Below are 16,080 nucleotides of genomic sequence, written 5' to 3'. Positions count from 1 at the left end.
TCTGGAATTTCTCCCGGCTGTATTGATAATGGAAACGTCATCAGCAGAGGTTCAGCAACGTCCTCCCTGACTTCCCAAAGTAGCCTGGCGTACATCTTGCACAGACCCAGCAACTTATGTAACTTAATGCTTTCAAAAGCTCCAGCACATCCTTTCTCTCAATGCCTATATGCTCAAGCATTTCAATCTAAGTCATCCCCATAACTGCCAAGGTAATTTTCTCTGGTAGATATTGAAGCAAAGTATTCATTACGTACCTCCGCTACCTCCTCCAACACCATGCACACGTCTTTGCAATCTCACCTGATTAGTCCTATTCTCACATGGCTCATCCTCTTGCTCTTCACATGCTTGCCTTGGGGTTTTCCTACTCTCTCCATTCTCTCTCTCTCACTCTACCAACTCTCTCCATTCACATCCTCTCTCTCCATCACTCCCAGATAAAAAAAACATGAAATCATGGCTCCCAGACACACAAGAAAGAACAACATCCCTCATTGGCTAACACGCCCCATTATCTCCAGTCATAACCCAAACATTGCTGCTACAGAGAAACCATTACCTTAGCAGTGGAACATCACATAGAAGCCATTACATTAGCCTTAGCAGTGAAACCTTACTGTGTGTTATACTCATTCTCCCCCCATCAAATTTAGTCATGTCCTCACCTAACTCATCAGGTTCAGACACCACTGGGGATACTTTCAGTCTACCTGGTGAGGCCTCCCCTGACCTATCACTGATGCCCACCTGCAACTCGAACCCCTCTGTCCCGTGGCCAAGCACCGCTTTATCCCTAGCAGGGTCCTACTGCAACACAGGCTGTCCATAGATAGCCCCCCCTAATTTCACCTACCTCAGCGGGAGAAGGGCTGGAGTCTCTTCCTCCATCACTGGGGAGTTAGCAAAAGGCAGCATATACCACACATCAAGGCCATCATCCTCCAAATCAGTATCCTACCGGGGCGGGGGGCCGGCTTAACCTCTCCTGCTGTTGACCCTGTGTTTCTGTAGAGTCCTTTTACTAGATGTAGGCTCGGGCTCTACCTGCACCAGGTGGTTCCAATGGAAAATCTTGACAGGCCCATTCCTATCCTCTGGTTTCACCCAGACAGCTGGCAGGTTTGGCATCTAACTCTCCACCACATAGGGCTTGGCTGCCCACCGGTCTGCCAACTTATGTTTCCCAGCTAGCCCCAAATTCCTTATGAGAACTTGATCTCCCGGCCGGAGTTGGAAGATCCTCACCTTCTGATGATAACTCCTCTTATTTCCTTGATTCTGCTTGGCAGCCACAACCCCAGCTAAACCCTTTTCAGCTCTCTTCTCATGTCAGACACATACTTCAGATAAGTCTTCGGTGTTAAGTCACCCTCATCAGTTCCAAATGTCACATACCCCGTGACGGGGTTACCGAACCAGCAGAAATGGACTACACGTTGGAGTCAGGTATTACTGTAACTAATAATGTTTATTAGTAAACTAAGTAATACAGTACTATAAAAGGCAAATTATATAAAACAGGTTAGCAATGATATATATAGAAGTGTGGAAATAGGAATCAAAACCAAGCTCTATCGAAGTCTAGGGGTAAATGAATAGTCTTATGATGGTGAAGAGTTCACTTCAGTTCAGTTTAGGTCGAGATAGTTCTGCTGTAACATTGGAAAGAGAGAGAAAGAGCAAAAGGTGATGCCGTTGCCATCGATCTTCCCGTTGTCCTCCTGTTGCAGTCACCGACTGTGACCATACCAGGAACAACTGTTCTTCAGTGGTAGGCCTGTCACCCAGGCGAGGGTGGACACACAAACAAGACCCCACTGGTCACACCTTCACACACCGTGAGCCTCTGATCGATTCCCCTGAATTGATCCTCCGAACCCCCACCTTCACGTGGGTGCACAACACTCTTTCAGTGTCCCGTGGTGTGTCTGCTGGTATCTTCGGAGACCTGCTTTTTATCTCCCCTGACGGGGTACCGGCCGACCATCACCTGGTCCCGCCTTGCTGTCTCAGCAAGAATCTTACAAGCAGGCAAAGAGAGTGTCCTTGGAGCAAAGGTAAACAATCAGCTAAAGCCATAATATTAACTCCTCTCTCTCTCTCTCTCTCTCTCTCTCTCTCATCTGCTGCAGGATGCCTCCCCCCTCTTCTTCTCTCTCTCTCATTAGCAGCATAATTCACAGGGCGGTCAACTCTGGACCCCATCTCAGCTTGGTTTGCTCATCACACCCTCACCCTTTTAGGAATTTTTACAGGAGGGGTAAAAATTCAAACATGAATGTACATTACAGAGTCTAATATAATACATAGCTATAATACATAGGTAGTCATTAACCAACAGAGTAACACAGATATAATTTCAATTCTAACATCTAGATAAACAATCAGCAATTACATTGTCAGTCCCCTTTATTTGTTGTATCTTCACATCATATTTTTGTATCATCAGACTCCAACTCAGCAACCATCTATTCTTATCCTTCACGTTCGTCAAAAATAGCAATGGATTGTGGTCAGTATAAACTATTAGTGGCTTCTCTGCCGGACAAATGTAAACCTCAAAATGCTGTAACACCAGATTAAGTGACAGTAATTCTTTTTCTACAGCGGCATAATCTCTCTGGTGCACATTAAACTTCCGAGAGAAATAAGCCACTGGGTGTTCAATTTTGTCTTCATCTTTCTGCAGCAACACTGCCCCTGCAGCCTCGTCACTAGCATCAGTTGCTAGGGAGAAGGGATTTGAAAAGTCAGGTGCTTTCAATACAGGATGGTAACACAATATAGATTTCAGCCTCTCAAAGGCTTCTTGGCAAGGGTCCCTCCACACAACTATTTCAATCTTTTGCAAGAGCTTAGTAAGAGGGAGGGCAATATCTGCAAAGTTTTTACAAAGCTTCTGATAGTACTCCATCATTCTCAAAAACCTTCTGAGAGCTGTCTTATCAGTCAGGATGGGAACTTCAGAAATAGCCTGCACCTTAGCCTGTACCGGAGCCAGCTGCTCCAGACCTGCCCCATACCCCAGGTATGTGACCGTAGCATGGCCAAATTCACTTTTGGCAAAGTTCACTGTGAGATTGGCTTTAGACAGCTGTTTAAACAGTTCATCCACAGCCGCAATGTGCTCGTCCCACATATCACTCCAGACCACTAAGTCATCAATATAAGCCCCTGTGTTCTTTAACCCTCTAATCACTGAGTCAATCATCCTTTGAAATGTTCCTGGAGCTTTTTTCATTCCAAAAGGCAAAACATTATAGTCATACAACCCTGATGGCATAACAAATGCTGAAATTTCTCTAGCCCTGTCAGTTAAAGGAACACACCAGTACCCTTTCAGCAAGTCAATCTTCTTGATGTACCTAGCCTTCCCCACTCTATCAATGCAATAATGTACCCTTGGGATAGGATAAACATCAGTCTTTGTGATGGCATTTATTTTCCTGTAATCTGTACAAAACCTTACACTACCATTAGGCTTTGGGACAACCACACATGGAGATGTCCAGTCTGAGGTTGCCCAAAATTACCTGTGGCTAGCATATGTTCAATTTCTTTTTCCTCTAGCTTGCTCTCTTCTAAATTCATCCTATAGGGGTGTTGCTTAATAGGCTGGACTGCATTAACAATAACATCATGTACTGAGACCGTACATCTCCTTGGAACATCTGGACAAAAATCTGCATGCTGGTTAATTTGCTTTGTCAGCAAATTACCTCTGTGTAGACTTCAAATGACCGACCTTATCAGCAAAGTTGGTTAAAACAACAGAGTTCTCCAGTCTAGTGGGCACTATATTTATCTTTTCAAAATGCTCTTGCCTTGCATTAGCAGTCTCCACAGCCTCACTTGTTTTCATGACAGCACTGACTAGTGCCACCTTAGGGTCATGATAAGCTTTTAACATTTTGACACAAACTAACTGAGTTGGCTTGCGCTGATCAGGAGTTTCAATAACATAGTTCAGAGTCTATCTTCTTAATTACCTTGTATGGACCTTGTAAGCCTGCCTGCAGGGGTTTAGTTATCAAGGGAAATAAATCTAAAACCTTATCACCAACCTGAAACTCCTGTTCTTGTGCTCGTTTATCATACCACTGCTTCATTTTGACTTGGGAGTCTTGTAGATTTCTTTTTACAAGGTCGCATAACTTACTAAGCCTCTCATGGAATTTCAAAACATAGTCAATCACACTGACATGCACTGTTGGGTTAGACCATTTCCCTTTAAGTAAGGTCAGAAGTTCCTTGGGCCTGTCACCAAAAATGAGCTTGAATGGGCTGAACCCCAGCGACCCCTGGACTGTGTTCCTCACTGCGAACAGCAAGAGGGCTAATCCATCATCCCAGTCTCTGATTATTTCCTGGCAGTAGTTTTTGATCATGGCTTTCAGAGTCGAGTGGACTCCAAAGCCCCTTGGGACTCCAGGTGGTATGCGGAGGACAAAATGTGTTTGACTCCCATCTCAGACATCATACGTTGGAATGTGTGGGATGGGAATGTACTCCCCTGATTGGACTGAATCTGCTGAGGCAACCCTACCATAGTGAAAAACATAACAAGTGCTCTTACCACCGCGTGAGCTTTGATGCTCCCCAGAGGTACAGCCTCCAGGAATCTAAAGACAGCACATAAAAAAGTCAACACATACTGACACCCAGCCACGGTTCTAGGCAAGGGACCCACACAATCCACAATGACTCGGGAGAAAGGTTCCCTGAATGTGGGTATTTGCCAAAGGGGTGCCTTAGGAATGGCCTGATTCAGCTTCCCCACCACCTGGCACATGTGACACCTTCTACAATAATCAATATCTTTCCTCATATTGGGCCAGTAGAATTCTCTCATAACCCTATCTACCATTTTCCTTACTCCAAAGTGTCCACCTAGGGTTATCTTGTGGGCCAAGTTCAAAATTTTGTCCCGATAAACCTTCGGAACTACCACCTGTTGTACAATTGCCCAATCCTCATCTGCGGGCACTGTAGCCAGTCTCCACTTTCTCATTAATACTCCATCTTTAATGTAGAATCCCACTGGTTCCTCTTTAATTCCCTCCTCAGAGAAAGCTGTCTCCTTCAAAGCCACCAGTTCCTTATCTATTCTCTGTTCCCTCACAAGTTCTTTCCTCAATAATAGTAAATCCATCTTGTCCCCCTTTCTCCCCTCAGCTTCACTGTCCTCTAACCCCTTCTGATACAGGGATGGTAAAAACGTCTCAGCTAAATCAATGTCCATCTCGGCTAAATTAGTGTTTGTCTCAGCAGCCCTTTTTGCCATGCTTCAGGTAACTGTGTAGGCAGGATAAACTTCAGAATCTATGGACAGGTCCTCAGCACTTACAGCCTTACTCGTGAGCTGCACTGCTGGGAACACATCCCCCACCCCCCCCCCCCCCGGCCAGGTCATTCCCAAGTTAGACATCCACATCACGTATCAGGAGTGCAGACCGTACCCCGATCGTGACTGGTCTGGATACTAAGTTACATTTCAAAAGTATTTTATGCAACGGTACTGCCTCGGTCCCTTTTCCAACCCCTTCTATGACCATGTCACCAGTCTCTGTCTCAGCAGTGAATTCAACACACAGCTTAGGATTAAGACTGAAAAGTCCCAGTGTCTCTCCAGATTCTCACTGGCACTGGGGTTGACCCCTCCTTCACAGATACCAACCCAGTCGAAATAAATTTCTCACATCCTTCCTGAACTCGGCTTGACTCTTCCTCCTCTATCGGCATTTCTGCCGGCTTAATTCAGGCAGTCGGGGTTGGCGGCTTTCCCTTCCCTGTCTCTTTCTTTGGAGCTAGACACTTAGATGCTATGTGACCAGCTTTCCCACAGCTATAACACAAAAACTGAGAAACTTCCTTCCAGATGGCTTCTCATCCTCTCTACCCTTTCCACTAGTCCCCAGCTTACTCTCTGACTTAGGCGGAGGGCTCTCTCTACCATTCCTACTACCGCTCTGGTAGTTCTTACTCGGAGAAAATGTTACCTTGTGAGTGAAAGCGTACTCATCCGCTAACCTGGCAGTCGCGACCAGGGTTTCTGCCTCTTTCTCATCTAGATAGGTCCTCATATGATTAAATTGTTAGGATTGCTGGGAATTAGTCAAAACTGATGCAATTGGACTGATGCAATTGGACTTAATCCACTTAATAAAATTATATCCAAAATCAAATTTTTCTAAAACCGCAAATAAATAGTGCCACTCCACCCGATCAAACGCCTTTTCGGCATCAATAGAGATAACACATTCAGGGGTCCCTGATCAAGATGAATATAGAATATTAAAAAGACATCTAATGTTGAAAAAGGGAAGGCAATTTTTAATAAAGCCGGATTGATCCTCAGAGATAATTAATGGTAAAAGAATCTCCAGCCTATGGGCCAAAACTTTAGTTAAAATTTTAGCATCTACATTTAATAGAGAAATTGGCCTGTATGAAGCACATTCTAATGGATCCTTGCCTTTATTCACTAATAGAATGATACAAGCCTGATCAAATGATGCAGGCAATTTATTTTGTTTAAAATAATCAGGAAAAACTAAACTAAGTTGGGATAAGAGCAATGAGGAAAATTATTTATAAAATTCTGTAGAGAACTCATCAGGACCAGGAGATTTACAAGGCTGCAAAGCAGAAATAGCAGAGGATATTTCCTCTAAGGATGATGGCTCATTCAATTTATGTTTAAGATCAGAAGAAAGTTTAGGAATATTTAAACTATCTAAAAATTGCATAACAGTAGTATTGCCATTAAAGGATTCAGAGGTGTAAAGTTGAGAGTAACAATTCCTGAATGTATCATTAATTTCAGACTGTTCCACACTAATATTCCCATTACTCATTCAAATTTTAGTGATGTGTTGTTTTGCTTTAGGGCGTCTAAGTTGGTTAACTAAGGACATACCAGATTTATCTCCATGAATATAGAACTTACTCCGACTGCCCAAAAGTTGGCATTCAATCAGATAAGTAGAAATAAGATTAAATTTAGTTTGAAGTTCATTCCTTTCTTACATAACTCCAGTTCTTTGACCTGGGTGTATAATTGGTCTATAGCTTTAATCTGATTGATCAGTTCTAAACGTTCTTTGTGAGTCTTTATTTTCAAATTTGCTGTGTAGGAAATTATTTGACCTCTTAGATATGCCTTAATTACATCCCAAACCACCTGACTAGAGGCTGCAGGTAGTGCATTGGTATTTTAAAAGAAAATCCTCTTTTGGAAGAGGACAGCGAGGCTTTGAGAGGAAGTGCGGTGGTGGCCATTTTCAAATTGTCCAATTGCCTCTCAGATCGGAGTTCTGAGAGGCGGGACTGCGCAGGCGCATGAAGGAGGCCTGGGAAGGAGGGAAGATATAAAAAGGAGAGACTGAGTGAGGTAGTTCTCTTTTAGAAGAGGACAGCGAGGCTTTGAGAGGAAGTGCGGTGGCGGCCATTTTCAAATTGTCCAATTGCGTCTCAGATCGGAGTTCTGAGAGGCGGGACTGCGCAGGTGCGTGAAGGAGGCCTGGGAAGGAGGAAAGATATAAAAAGAATGCAGCCTTAAGAAGCGGGCAGCTTCATTTGCGGGCAGCGGAGTGCACCGGGAGCAGAGTGTAGGGCTTGGGCTCAGGGGGCTTAGGCGGAAGAGGGCACAGTAGGCTTATCTTTTAGTTCTTGTTATTCGGGAAGTATGAGTTTGAGGGCAGCTTGTTGTTCTCGGTGTCAGATGTGGGAGGTCCTGGAGTCTCCGAGCCTCCCGGACGTCCACATCTGCAGCAGGTGCACCGAACTGCAGCTCCTGAGGGACCGAGTTAGGGAACTGGAGCTGCAGCTTGATGACCTTCGCCTGGTCAGGGAGAGTGAGGAGGTGATTGAGAGGAGTTACAGGCAGATGGTCACTCCAGGGCCACGGGAGGCAGATAGGTGGGTCACGGTCAGGAAGGGGAAGAGGCAGGTACTAGAGAGTACCCCAGCGGCTGTACCCCTTGACAATAAGCACTCATGTTTGAGTACTGTTGGGGGGGACAGCCTACCTGGTGAAAGTGACAGTGGCTGGGCCTCCGGCACAGAGGACGGCCCTGTAGCTCAGAAGAGTAGGGATAGAAGAAAGAGGACCATAGTAATAAGAGACTCAATAGTCAGGGGTTCAGACAGGCGGTTCTGTGGAAGTGATTGGGAGTCCCGGATGGTAATTTGCCTCCCTGGTGCCAGGGTTCGGGACGTTTCTGATCGTGTCCAAGATATCCTGAAGTGGGAGGGTGAGGAGCCAGAGGTCGTGGTACATGTAGGTACCAATGACATAGGTAGGAAAGGGGAAGAGGTCCTGAAACGAGAGTATAGGGAGTTAGGAAGGCAGTTAAGAAGAAGGACCACAAAGGTAGTAATCTCGGGATTACTGCCTGGGCCACGCAACAGTGAGAGTAGGAATAGAATTAGGTGGAGGATGAATGCGTGGCTGTGGGATTGGAGCAGGGGGCAGGGATTAAATTTTCTGTATCATTGGGACCTCTTCTGGGGCAGTCGTGACCTGTTCAAGAAGGACGGGTTACACTTGAATACTGGGGGGACCAATATCCTAGCGGGGAAGTTTGCTAGGGCTACAGGGCAGACTTTAAACTAGTAAGATGGGGGGGGGGGAGCGGGAATCAATTTGAGGAAACTATGGGAGAGGAGGTTAGTTCACCAGTAGAGCAAGTAAACAGACAGTGTGTGAGGGAGGAAAGGCAGGTGATGGAGAAGGGATGCGCTCAGCCCAAAGATGTAGGGGAGAAGAAAGAAAAGGATAATAAATTTGAATGCATTCTTAGGGATGAAAAGAGAGGAGGAGGTGGAGAGTATCTTAAATGTATCTATTTTAATGCTAGGAGCATTGCAAGAAAGGTGGATGAGCTTAAAGCGTGGATTGATACCTGGAATTATGATGTTGTAGCTATTAGTGAAACATGGTTGCAGGAAGGGTGTGATTGGCAACTAAATATTCCTGGATTTAGTTGCTTTAGGTGTGATAGAGTAGGAGGGGCCAGAGGAGGAGGTGCTGCATTGCTTGTCCGAGAAAATCTTATGGCGGTGCTTTGGAAGGATAGATTTGAGAGCTCCTCTAGGGAGGCTATTTGGGTGGAATTGAGGAATGGGAAAGGTGTAGTAACACTGATAGGAGTGTATTATAGGCCACCTAATGGGGAGCGTGAGTTGGAAGAGCAAATGTGTAAGGAGATAGCAGATATTTGTAGTAAACACAAGGTGGTGATTGTGGGAGATTTTAATTTTCCACACGTAGACTGGGAAGCTCATTCTGTAAAAGGGCTGGATGGGTTAGAGTTTGTGAAATGTGTGCAGGATAGTTTTTTGCAACAATACATAGAAGTACCGACTAGAGATGGGGCAGTGTTGGATCTCCTGTTAGGGAATGCGATAGGTCAGCAGACAGATGTATGTGTTGGGGAGCACTTCGGGTCCAGTGATCACAATAGCATTAGCTTCAATATAATTATGGAGGACAGGACAGGACCTAGAGTTGAGATTTTTGATTGGAGAAAGGCTAACTTTGAGGAGATGCGAAGGGATTTAGAGAGAGTGGATTGGGTCAAGTTGTTTTATGGGAAGGATGTAATAGAGAAATGGAGGTCATTTAAGGGTGAAATTATGAGGGTACAGAATCTTAAGTTCCTGTTAGGTTACACCGTACTAACTGGTTTTGTCTTTATGGAAAACTTGGACGTAATAATCCCCAAGTACTTGTTTAATTCTTAGAGTCATCGAGTAGTACATCACAGAACAGGACCTTCAGCCATCTTGCCCATGGCAACTGTGATGCAAATCTACACTAATTCCGCATTTAGCCCGTATTCCATTACCCCTCTCCTATCCAAGTGTCTGTCCAAATCTCTTTTAAATATTGTAATTGTACACACCTCTACAAATTCCACATACCCACTACCCTCTGTGTGAAAAACCTGCTGCTCAAATCTCCTTTACATTCCTCCCCCCAACTTAAACCTACACCCTTTAGCTTCAGAGTCATTCACCCTATGAAAAAGACTCTGTTTACTCTATCTATGCCCTTCAGTTTTATAAACTTGTATAAAGACATTCCAGTAAGTATAAACCCCAGCATATCCAATAATTTCCTATAAGTAAAAACTCTCCCATTCCAGGCAAGGTCCATGTGAATCTTTTCTACACTCTTTCTAATGTTACCATATCCTTCTTCTTGTGCAGTGACCAGAACTGTACATAGTGTCTTTAGAGTAGGCTGGCCAGTGTTTCATACAGCTGCAACCTGACGTCCCAACTCTTCTACTAATTATAAACGCCTAGCAATGAGATTGGACAAGGACAAGAAGTGGAATTTCGTATTATTTTAAGAGAGATAATAAAAACAAGTTTGAAGGAAGAAAATGAACTGTTAGCTACATGAGAGAATGGTCTCATATAGGTAGCAGCAGTGAGTGCTGCGACCTCGTAGCCACAGAAACCCAAGTTTGATTCAAACCTTTGCTAGAGTCCATGTGCAGTATGCACGCTCCCTGTATGGCTAGTTCAGTTCACTACTACTTCACTATCTAATGTTGGAAGGTTGATTGGTTACAGTAAATTATCACTTTGGTAGGTTACTGGTAAAAAAATCACTGTACCTTGGAATCAGCTTGCACTAATGTCTTTATGTTATATTTACTTATTGTGATATTTAAGTGACATATAATTTACAGCAGTTTATATTTATGTTTCCCATGTTTGTGCCGTACTCTGTTGTGGCTGGTGCTGCAATAAAAGCTATGTATGCTCATGATAACATTCTTGAATTTGAACTTCAAAAGATTCAAAGGGCATGTGTGGGAGAGAATAATTGCAGGGGTACAGGAAAGCAAGGAGAGGTGGAATGGGATTGCTGAGGTTATTCCAGTAAAAACTATTATAGACCAAATAGAGACTTTCCTTCCTAGGACCCACCTGCCTGTTCTCCTCTGTGGCCAGTGTGAGCTGCAGCAGGGTACATTGTACTGGGCCTCAGGAGTGTCATTTAAAAATTATGGACAGACCTTTCAGGACTGAAATCGCTAAGAATCGCTTCTACGTAAATAGCAAGGTGGAAATATTTAATCCTCTGCAGGCAGCATTTGGGATTAGTGAAACAGTAAGTTTAAATTTCGCTGCTGGATTTTTGCTAGGCACAGATATTAAAGAAGGGGGAAAGGAGTACCATGTGTTAAATTACAACTCAGTCACTGAATGACTGAACAGCCTTGATAGGTGAAATGGTCTCTTCCTATTCCCAGGTTCCTATAATTGGCTTGTGGTGAGCTGTACATCTTCACAGGCATGGCATTCCAGTACTGTAGTCAACACAGAAACGTTGATCAGCATATCATAGGCCAGCAAACCTGGATGGAAGATTATAGGCTATGAACCATGATAAATCAAACCATTTTCTCGCTGTATTGATACTGCCTGACGAGTTTCCCCGGTGTTCCCTTATTTCTGATTTTCACAACCGCAATATTCAGTATTCTATACTTGCAATGGGTATACAATTCCTAGGATTATCTCCCATTGACAAACCTTCAGAACCCTTCATTTATCTTCTACTGGTCTCCCCACTATCAGACATCCCTTTTATTCTCTCCTTTCCTTCCCTCTCTCTGCCACTTCCAACAAGCCTCGTCTAAATTTTCCCCACGTCTGATTATCAGTTGAAGTTTTGCATCTTGGCCTGAAAGGTCGACTGATGTTTGCTTTCCATTGACGTTGCCTGGCCTGCTGAGTTCTTCCAGTATTCTATGTGCTGCTCTGGATTTCCAGCATCCGCACAATCTCTTGTGACCATGAAATCTCAACTCCTTCTCTCCACTGCATTTTCTGTTTTTATTTCACATCTCCGGCATTGGCAGTTTTGTTAATTTTCAGTGCTAGATGTAACTTTTGTTTTTAAACTTGGTCTCTAGGTACATTAATGGGACCAGTCGAGCCATTTCATTCAGGACCTGAATGTCATTGAAATAATTAGTGTACGAGTAATCATTGAGTTATTACATTACTGATCCTCAAAGTCACTCTAATCTTTACCAGAGGGCACTTACAGTCAAAGATTGAGGTCCATGCACTATAGACTTCTCTACAACCTACTAACCTCCAGGTTTAGAGTTAACTGTGGATTTGTAATGGTACTTTTATCCCAGCAGCTGGGAGATAAACAGTTAATGTTTCAGATCGAAGACTCGGTCAAAACCAGGAAAGAGAAACTGTAAAATGGGTAGGTTAGTGAATAAATGTAGGATAAATGTCGCTGGATGCCTGGCAGTCTGGACAGACCCAATGGACCAAAGGTATGATCTTTGTGTAGACCTCTATGACGACCCGTGGTAGCAAATGCAAGGGCTTGCATTTGCATATTTCCACCTTCCCAGGAACTCCCAACCACCCATTGATGAGCTTTGTGAAGTGTAGTCAGTCATTCTGATGGACTACCGATGATGGACAGCTTACCCCCATGAACTACAGAGAGGGTGCAGAGGATATTTACAAGGAAGTTGCCTGGATTGGAGAATGTGCCTGATGAGGATGGAATGAGTGAACTTGTCCTTTTCTCCTTGGAGCGACGGAGGATGAGAGGTGACCTGATAGAGGTGTATAAGATGATGAGAGGCATTGATCATGGTGATAGTCAGAGGCTTTTTCCCAGGGCTGAAATGGCTATCACGAGAGGGCATAGTTTTAAGGTGCTTGGAAGTAGGTACAAGGGGGATGTCAGGGATAAGTTCTGCACACGGATAGTGATAGGTGGGTGGAATGCACTGCCAGCGAAGGTGATAGAAGTGGATAAAATAGGGTCTTTTAGGAAACTCTTAGGGAAATTCTAGGCAGTTTCTAGAGTAAGTTACATGGCCAGCACAACATTATAGGTCAATGGGCCTGTAATGTGCTGGAGATGTCTATGTTTCTATGCAACAGCACAGACAATGGACAGAATGGCCTGCAACCATGTGGAAGATAATATCATGATTCAATTTTAAGAGAGGAGATCCGAGGGCTTTGCATTTTTGTCTTTCGATCTCGAAACAGGAAGTGAGGTTCAATGGAAAATCTTCAAAAGGCGGGCCGTCTGGGATAGATTGACAATGGTGGGGTAGTTACCTACAATAAAAGCAGACAATGCTGGAAATAATCAGTGATAAGGTGGTATCTGTGGAAAGAAAAACAATTTCAGGTCCGGGACCCTTCAGTGGATCTCAGAAACAGGTGGAAGTTTCCAATGTCTTCACCGCGTGCCAGTTAACATCTTTGAACAATAGATCTTTTACCAACAGCAAAGCCTTATAACTCACAATGTCTATGCAGGCCTTGATAACAATCAAACCCCATTGGTCTGCACAGAGACTGTCGTCTATCCTTCAACACACACAGAATGCTGGAGGAACTCAGCAGGCCAGGCAGCACCTATGGAAAAAATGTACAGTCGCCGGTTCGGGCCGAAGCGTCGACTGTACTTTTTCCCACGGATGCTGCCTGGCCTGCTGAGTTCCTCCAGCATTTTGTGTGTGTGTTGCTCGGATTTCCAGCATCAGCAGACTTTCTCTTGTCTGTATATCCTTCAATTCCTTGTAAATTTGCCTGTCTTATCTAAGTTCATCTTAAATATTGCTGTACTGTCTGCTTAAACCACTTGTCATGACAGCGCATCTGGTAAAAAAAAAACTTGCTTCGTAAATATTTAAACTTTCCCCCTTTCGTTTTAAAACTGTGGCAACAGTATCTGATATTACCACAGTGAGAAAAAATGTTCTACCCCATCCATGACTCTCAAAATTTTATAAACTTTTCATTCAGGTGGTCCCTCAGCCCCCACAGCGCCAGAGAAAACAGTTCATATCTGTCCAATCTCTAACATATACTTTGCAAATCCAAGCAACAGCCAGTACCGTCCATCGGCAAGAAACGAAGCCAGTCATTGAGGGGGCTTTCAAGGTGTGTGGGAGCAAGACTATTTTGCCACTGGACTGTACAAGTTACTCGCAGTGCAATACAGAAAATGGAATTTGCCGGGACCGCAGGCTTTGGGCATTTGCCCTTTTGCAACGAGCCGGCCACCGGATTAAAGTTGGCCGCCTACCTGGATCACAGCCTCCAGCTTGACCTCGACCCCCGGCGAACTCATGGGGACTGTCGGCTGCACGGGCCACTCGCCAGATCAGCTTCAGTCAGTCGATCCTTGCACCCTTCCCATCGCCACCAAACCACCACCCTCCCACCCCCAAGCCCGGTGCAGGTTGCCATCGTAACCGGACGCCCAGCGTATGTTGCCGCAGAAACAGAACGCTGGGAGCAAGCGGTTGCCTGGCGGCGGGGACGCTGTGGTCGGCGAGGAGCCTGGAGGCGAATGCTGGACTGGAGGCGGGATATAGGCAGCTGAGAGCGGGATCTTGCAAGCCCCCAGGAGGCATAAACTCTGAAACACTGCACCATTTAATAAGCCCACCAAGAAGCTGCAATGCATATTGAAGTGTTTAAGAAACTTTTCCGGTACTGTACGTAGGCTTGTTGCAATCAAAGCTGTATCCCAGCGAAATGAATCCGCGAAACGGTTCCAGTTGGTGTTTTAGCTGCATGATTTAAATGAAACAACGCGCATTCAGGATTCACTTATGCAGAGCCCTCTCGGTATTACACGGAGTGTTATTCCCCATACCCCTAACTAAGACAGTGGGCATTAAATGTGGTCACTAAGTTTCATCATATAAGAACATAGACTCCGGGCCAAACACAATGCTAAATTAAACTAAATCCCTGCACGGGCCATATCCATCCCTCCATCCCCTAGAAGTTTAAGTCCATTGAAGTGCCATCACCAGGATCCCTGGCAGCCTTTTCCAGTCACCGACAACGATGAAAGATCATTGGCCTAAGATTCTACTTTTCCACCCCATCCAGTAACTTTGGAGCTTTGAAGAATAATTGGCAACCTATTGAAGAGGGCATAACAGAGCAGATGCTGAGATGTTGTTAGTAATGGGAGAATCCCAAATGAGGGGCCTCTCAAAGTCCAACGGTATGATCCCATCGTTGAGAGGTGGAAATGGGTAAGGCTGGCCAAAATGGCTCTGGCTCCCCCTCTCCTGGTTTCACCTATCACCTACTACCTTGTATTTCATCCTCTTCTCCCCGCCTTACTACTCTGACTTCTCCACTTCTTTTCAGTCCTGAAGAAGGGTCTCAACCCAAAATGCTGACTGTTTACTCTTTCCCATAGATGCTGCCTGGCCTGCTGATTTCCTCCAGCATTTTGTGTGTGTTGCTCGGACTTCCAGCACCTGCAGATTTTCTTGTGTTTGTGAACTCTGGATCTAACCCAGCCTAATTGTGGGACAATTTACAATGACAAATTAACTTACCAAAATCTTTGGAATGTGGGAGAAAACCAGAGCACCAGGGAGACAGGGAGGTTGTACAAGCTCCTTACAGACAGTAGTGGAATTGAATCAGGGTCACCGATACAGCAAAACATCGTGCATTACTCCATCACTACATTATTGTGCCACCCTTCTTAACCACCTGTCAGCCTGAGCAGCAACTTTGACAGACCTATGGATTTGGACCCCAAGTTTCATCTGATCCTTTACACTGCTAAGGAACCTACCATTAACTTTGTACTTTACCTTGGAGTTTGGTCTTCCAAAGTACATTCCTTCACACTTTTCCAGATTGAATTCCATGTGCCATTTTTCATCACAGCTCTGAATCCTGTTCATACCTGTTGAAACCTGCAGCAACCTCCCAATCCATCCACAACACAAGTCTCCATGTTATTTGCAAACTCATTCACCCACCTCTCCATTTCCTCATCCAAATCATTTATAAAATTGACAAAGAACAGGGGTCCGAGAACTGATCCCTGCTGAACGCCACTAGCCACCAATGTCCATCTTACTATCCTGCTTTGTCTTCTGTGGGCTAGCCAATTCCAAATCCACACAGTCAAATTTCCATGGATCCAATGCCTCCTGACTTTCTAAATGAGCCCACCATGGAGACTGTTGTCAACTGCCTTACTAAAATCCATAGACACCACATCCACCACTCTGCCTT

General features: G+C 44.6%; 1 protein-coding gene across 2 annotated transcripts in view; it reads right to left on the bottom strand.

Moving 5' to 3' along the window:
* LOC132381045 (alpha-1,4-N-acetylglucosaminyltransferase-like) overlaps window positions 1-14,230 on the bottom strand; it is a 52,121-nt gene extending 37,891 nt beyond the window's left edge. The window contains exon 1 of one of the 2 annotated variants that reach the window (XR_009507904.1): window positions 14,108-14,226. Coding sequence is in view for 1 of the 2 variants with exons in the window: in XM_059950165.1 (XP_059806148.1) it covers window positions 14,108-14,152 (45 nt within the window). In the remaining variant the exon portion in view is untranslated. Of the gene's footprint in view, window positions 1-14,107 lie in introns of both variants that reach the window. The other variant, XM_059950165.1, reaches the window with a different exon arrangement.
* Between the last annotated feature and the right edge of the window lie 1,850 nt (window positions 14,231-16,080).

This window comes from Hypanus sabinus, chromosome 2 (genome assembly GCF_030144855.1).
Source record: "Hypanus sabinus isolate sHypSab1 chromosome 2, sHypSab1.hap1, whole genome shotgun sequence".
NCBI classification, from domain to species: Eukaryota; Metazoa; Chordata; class Chondrichthyes; order Myliobatiformes; family Dasyatidae; genus Hypanus; species Hypanus sabinus.
Note: the sequence above shows the minus strand (reverse complement) of the source record. Positions and strands in the feature narration are given on the sequence as shown.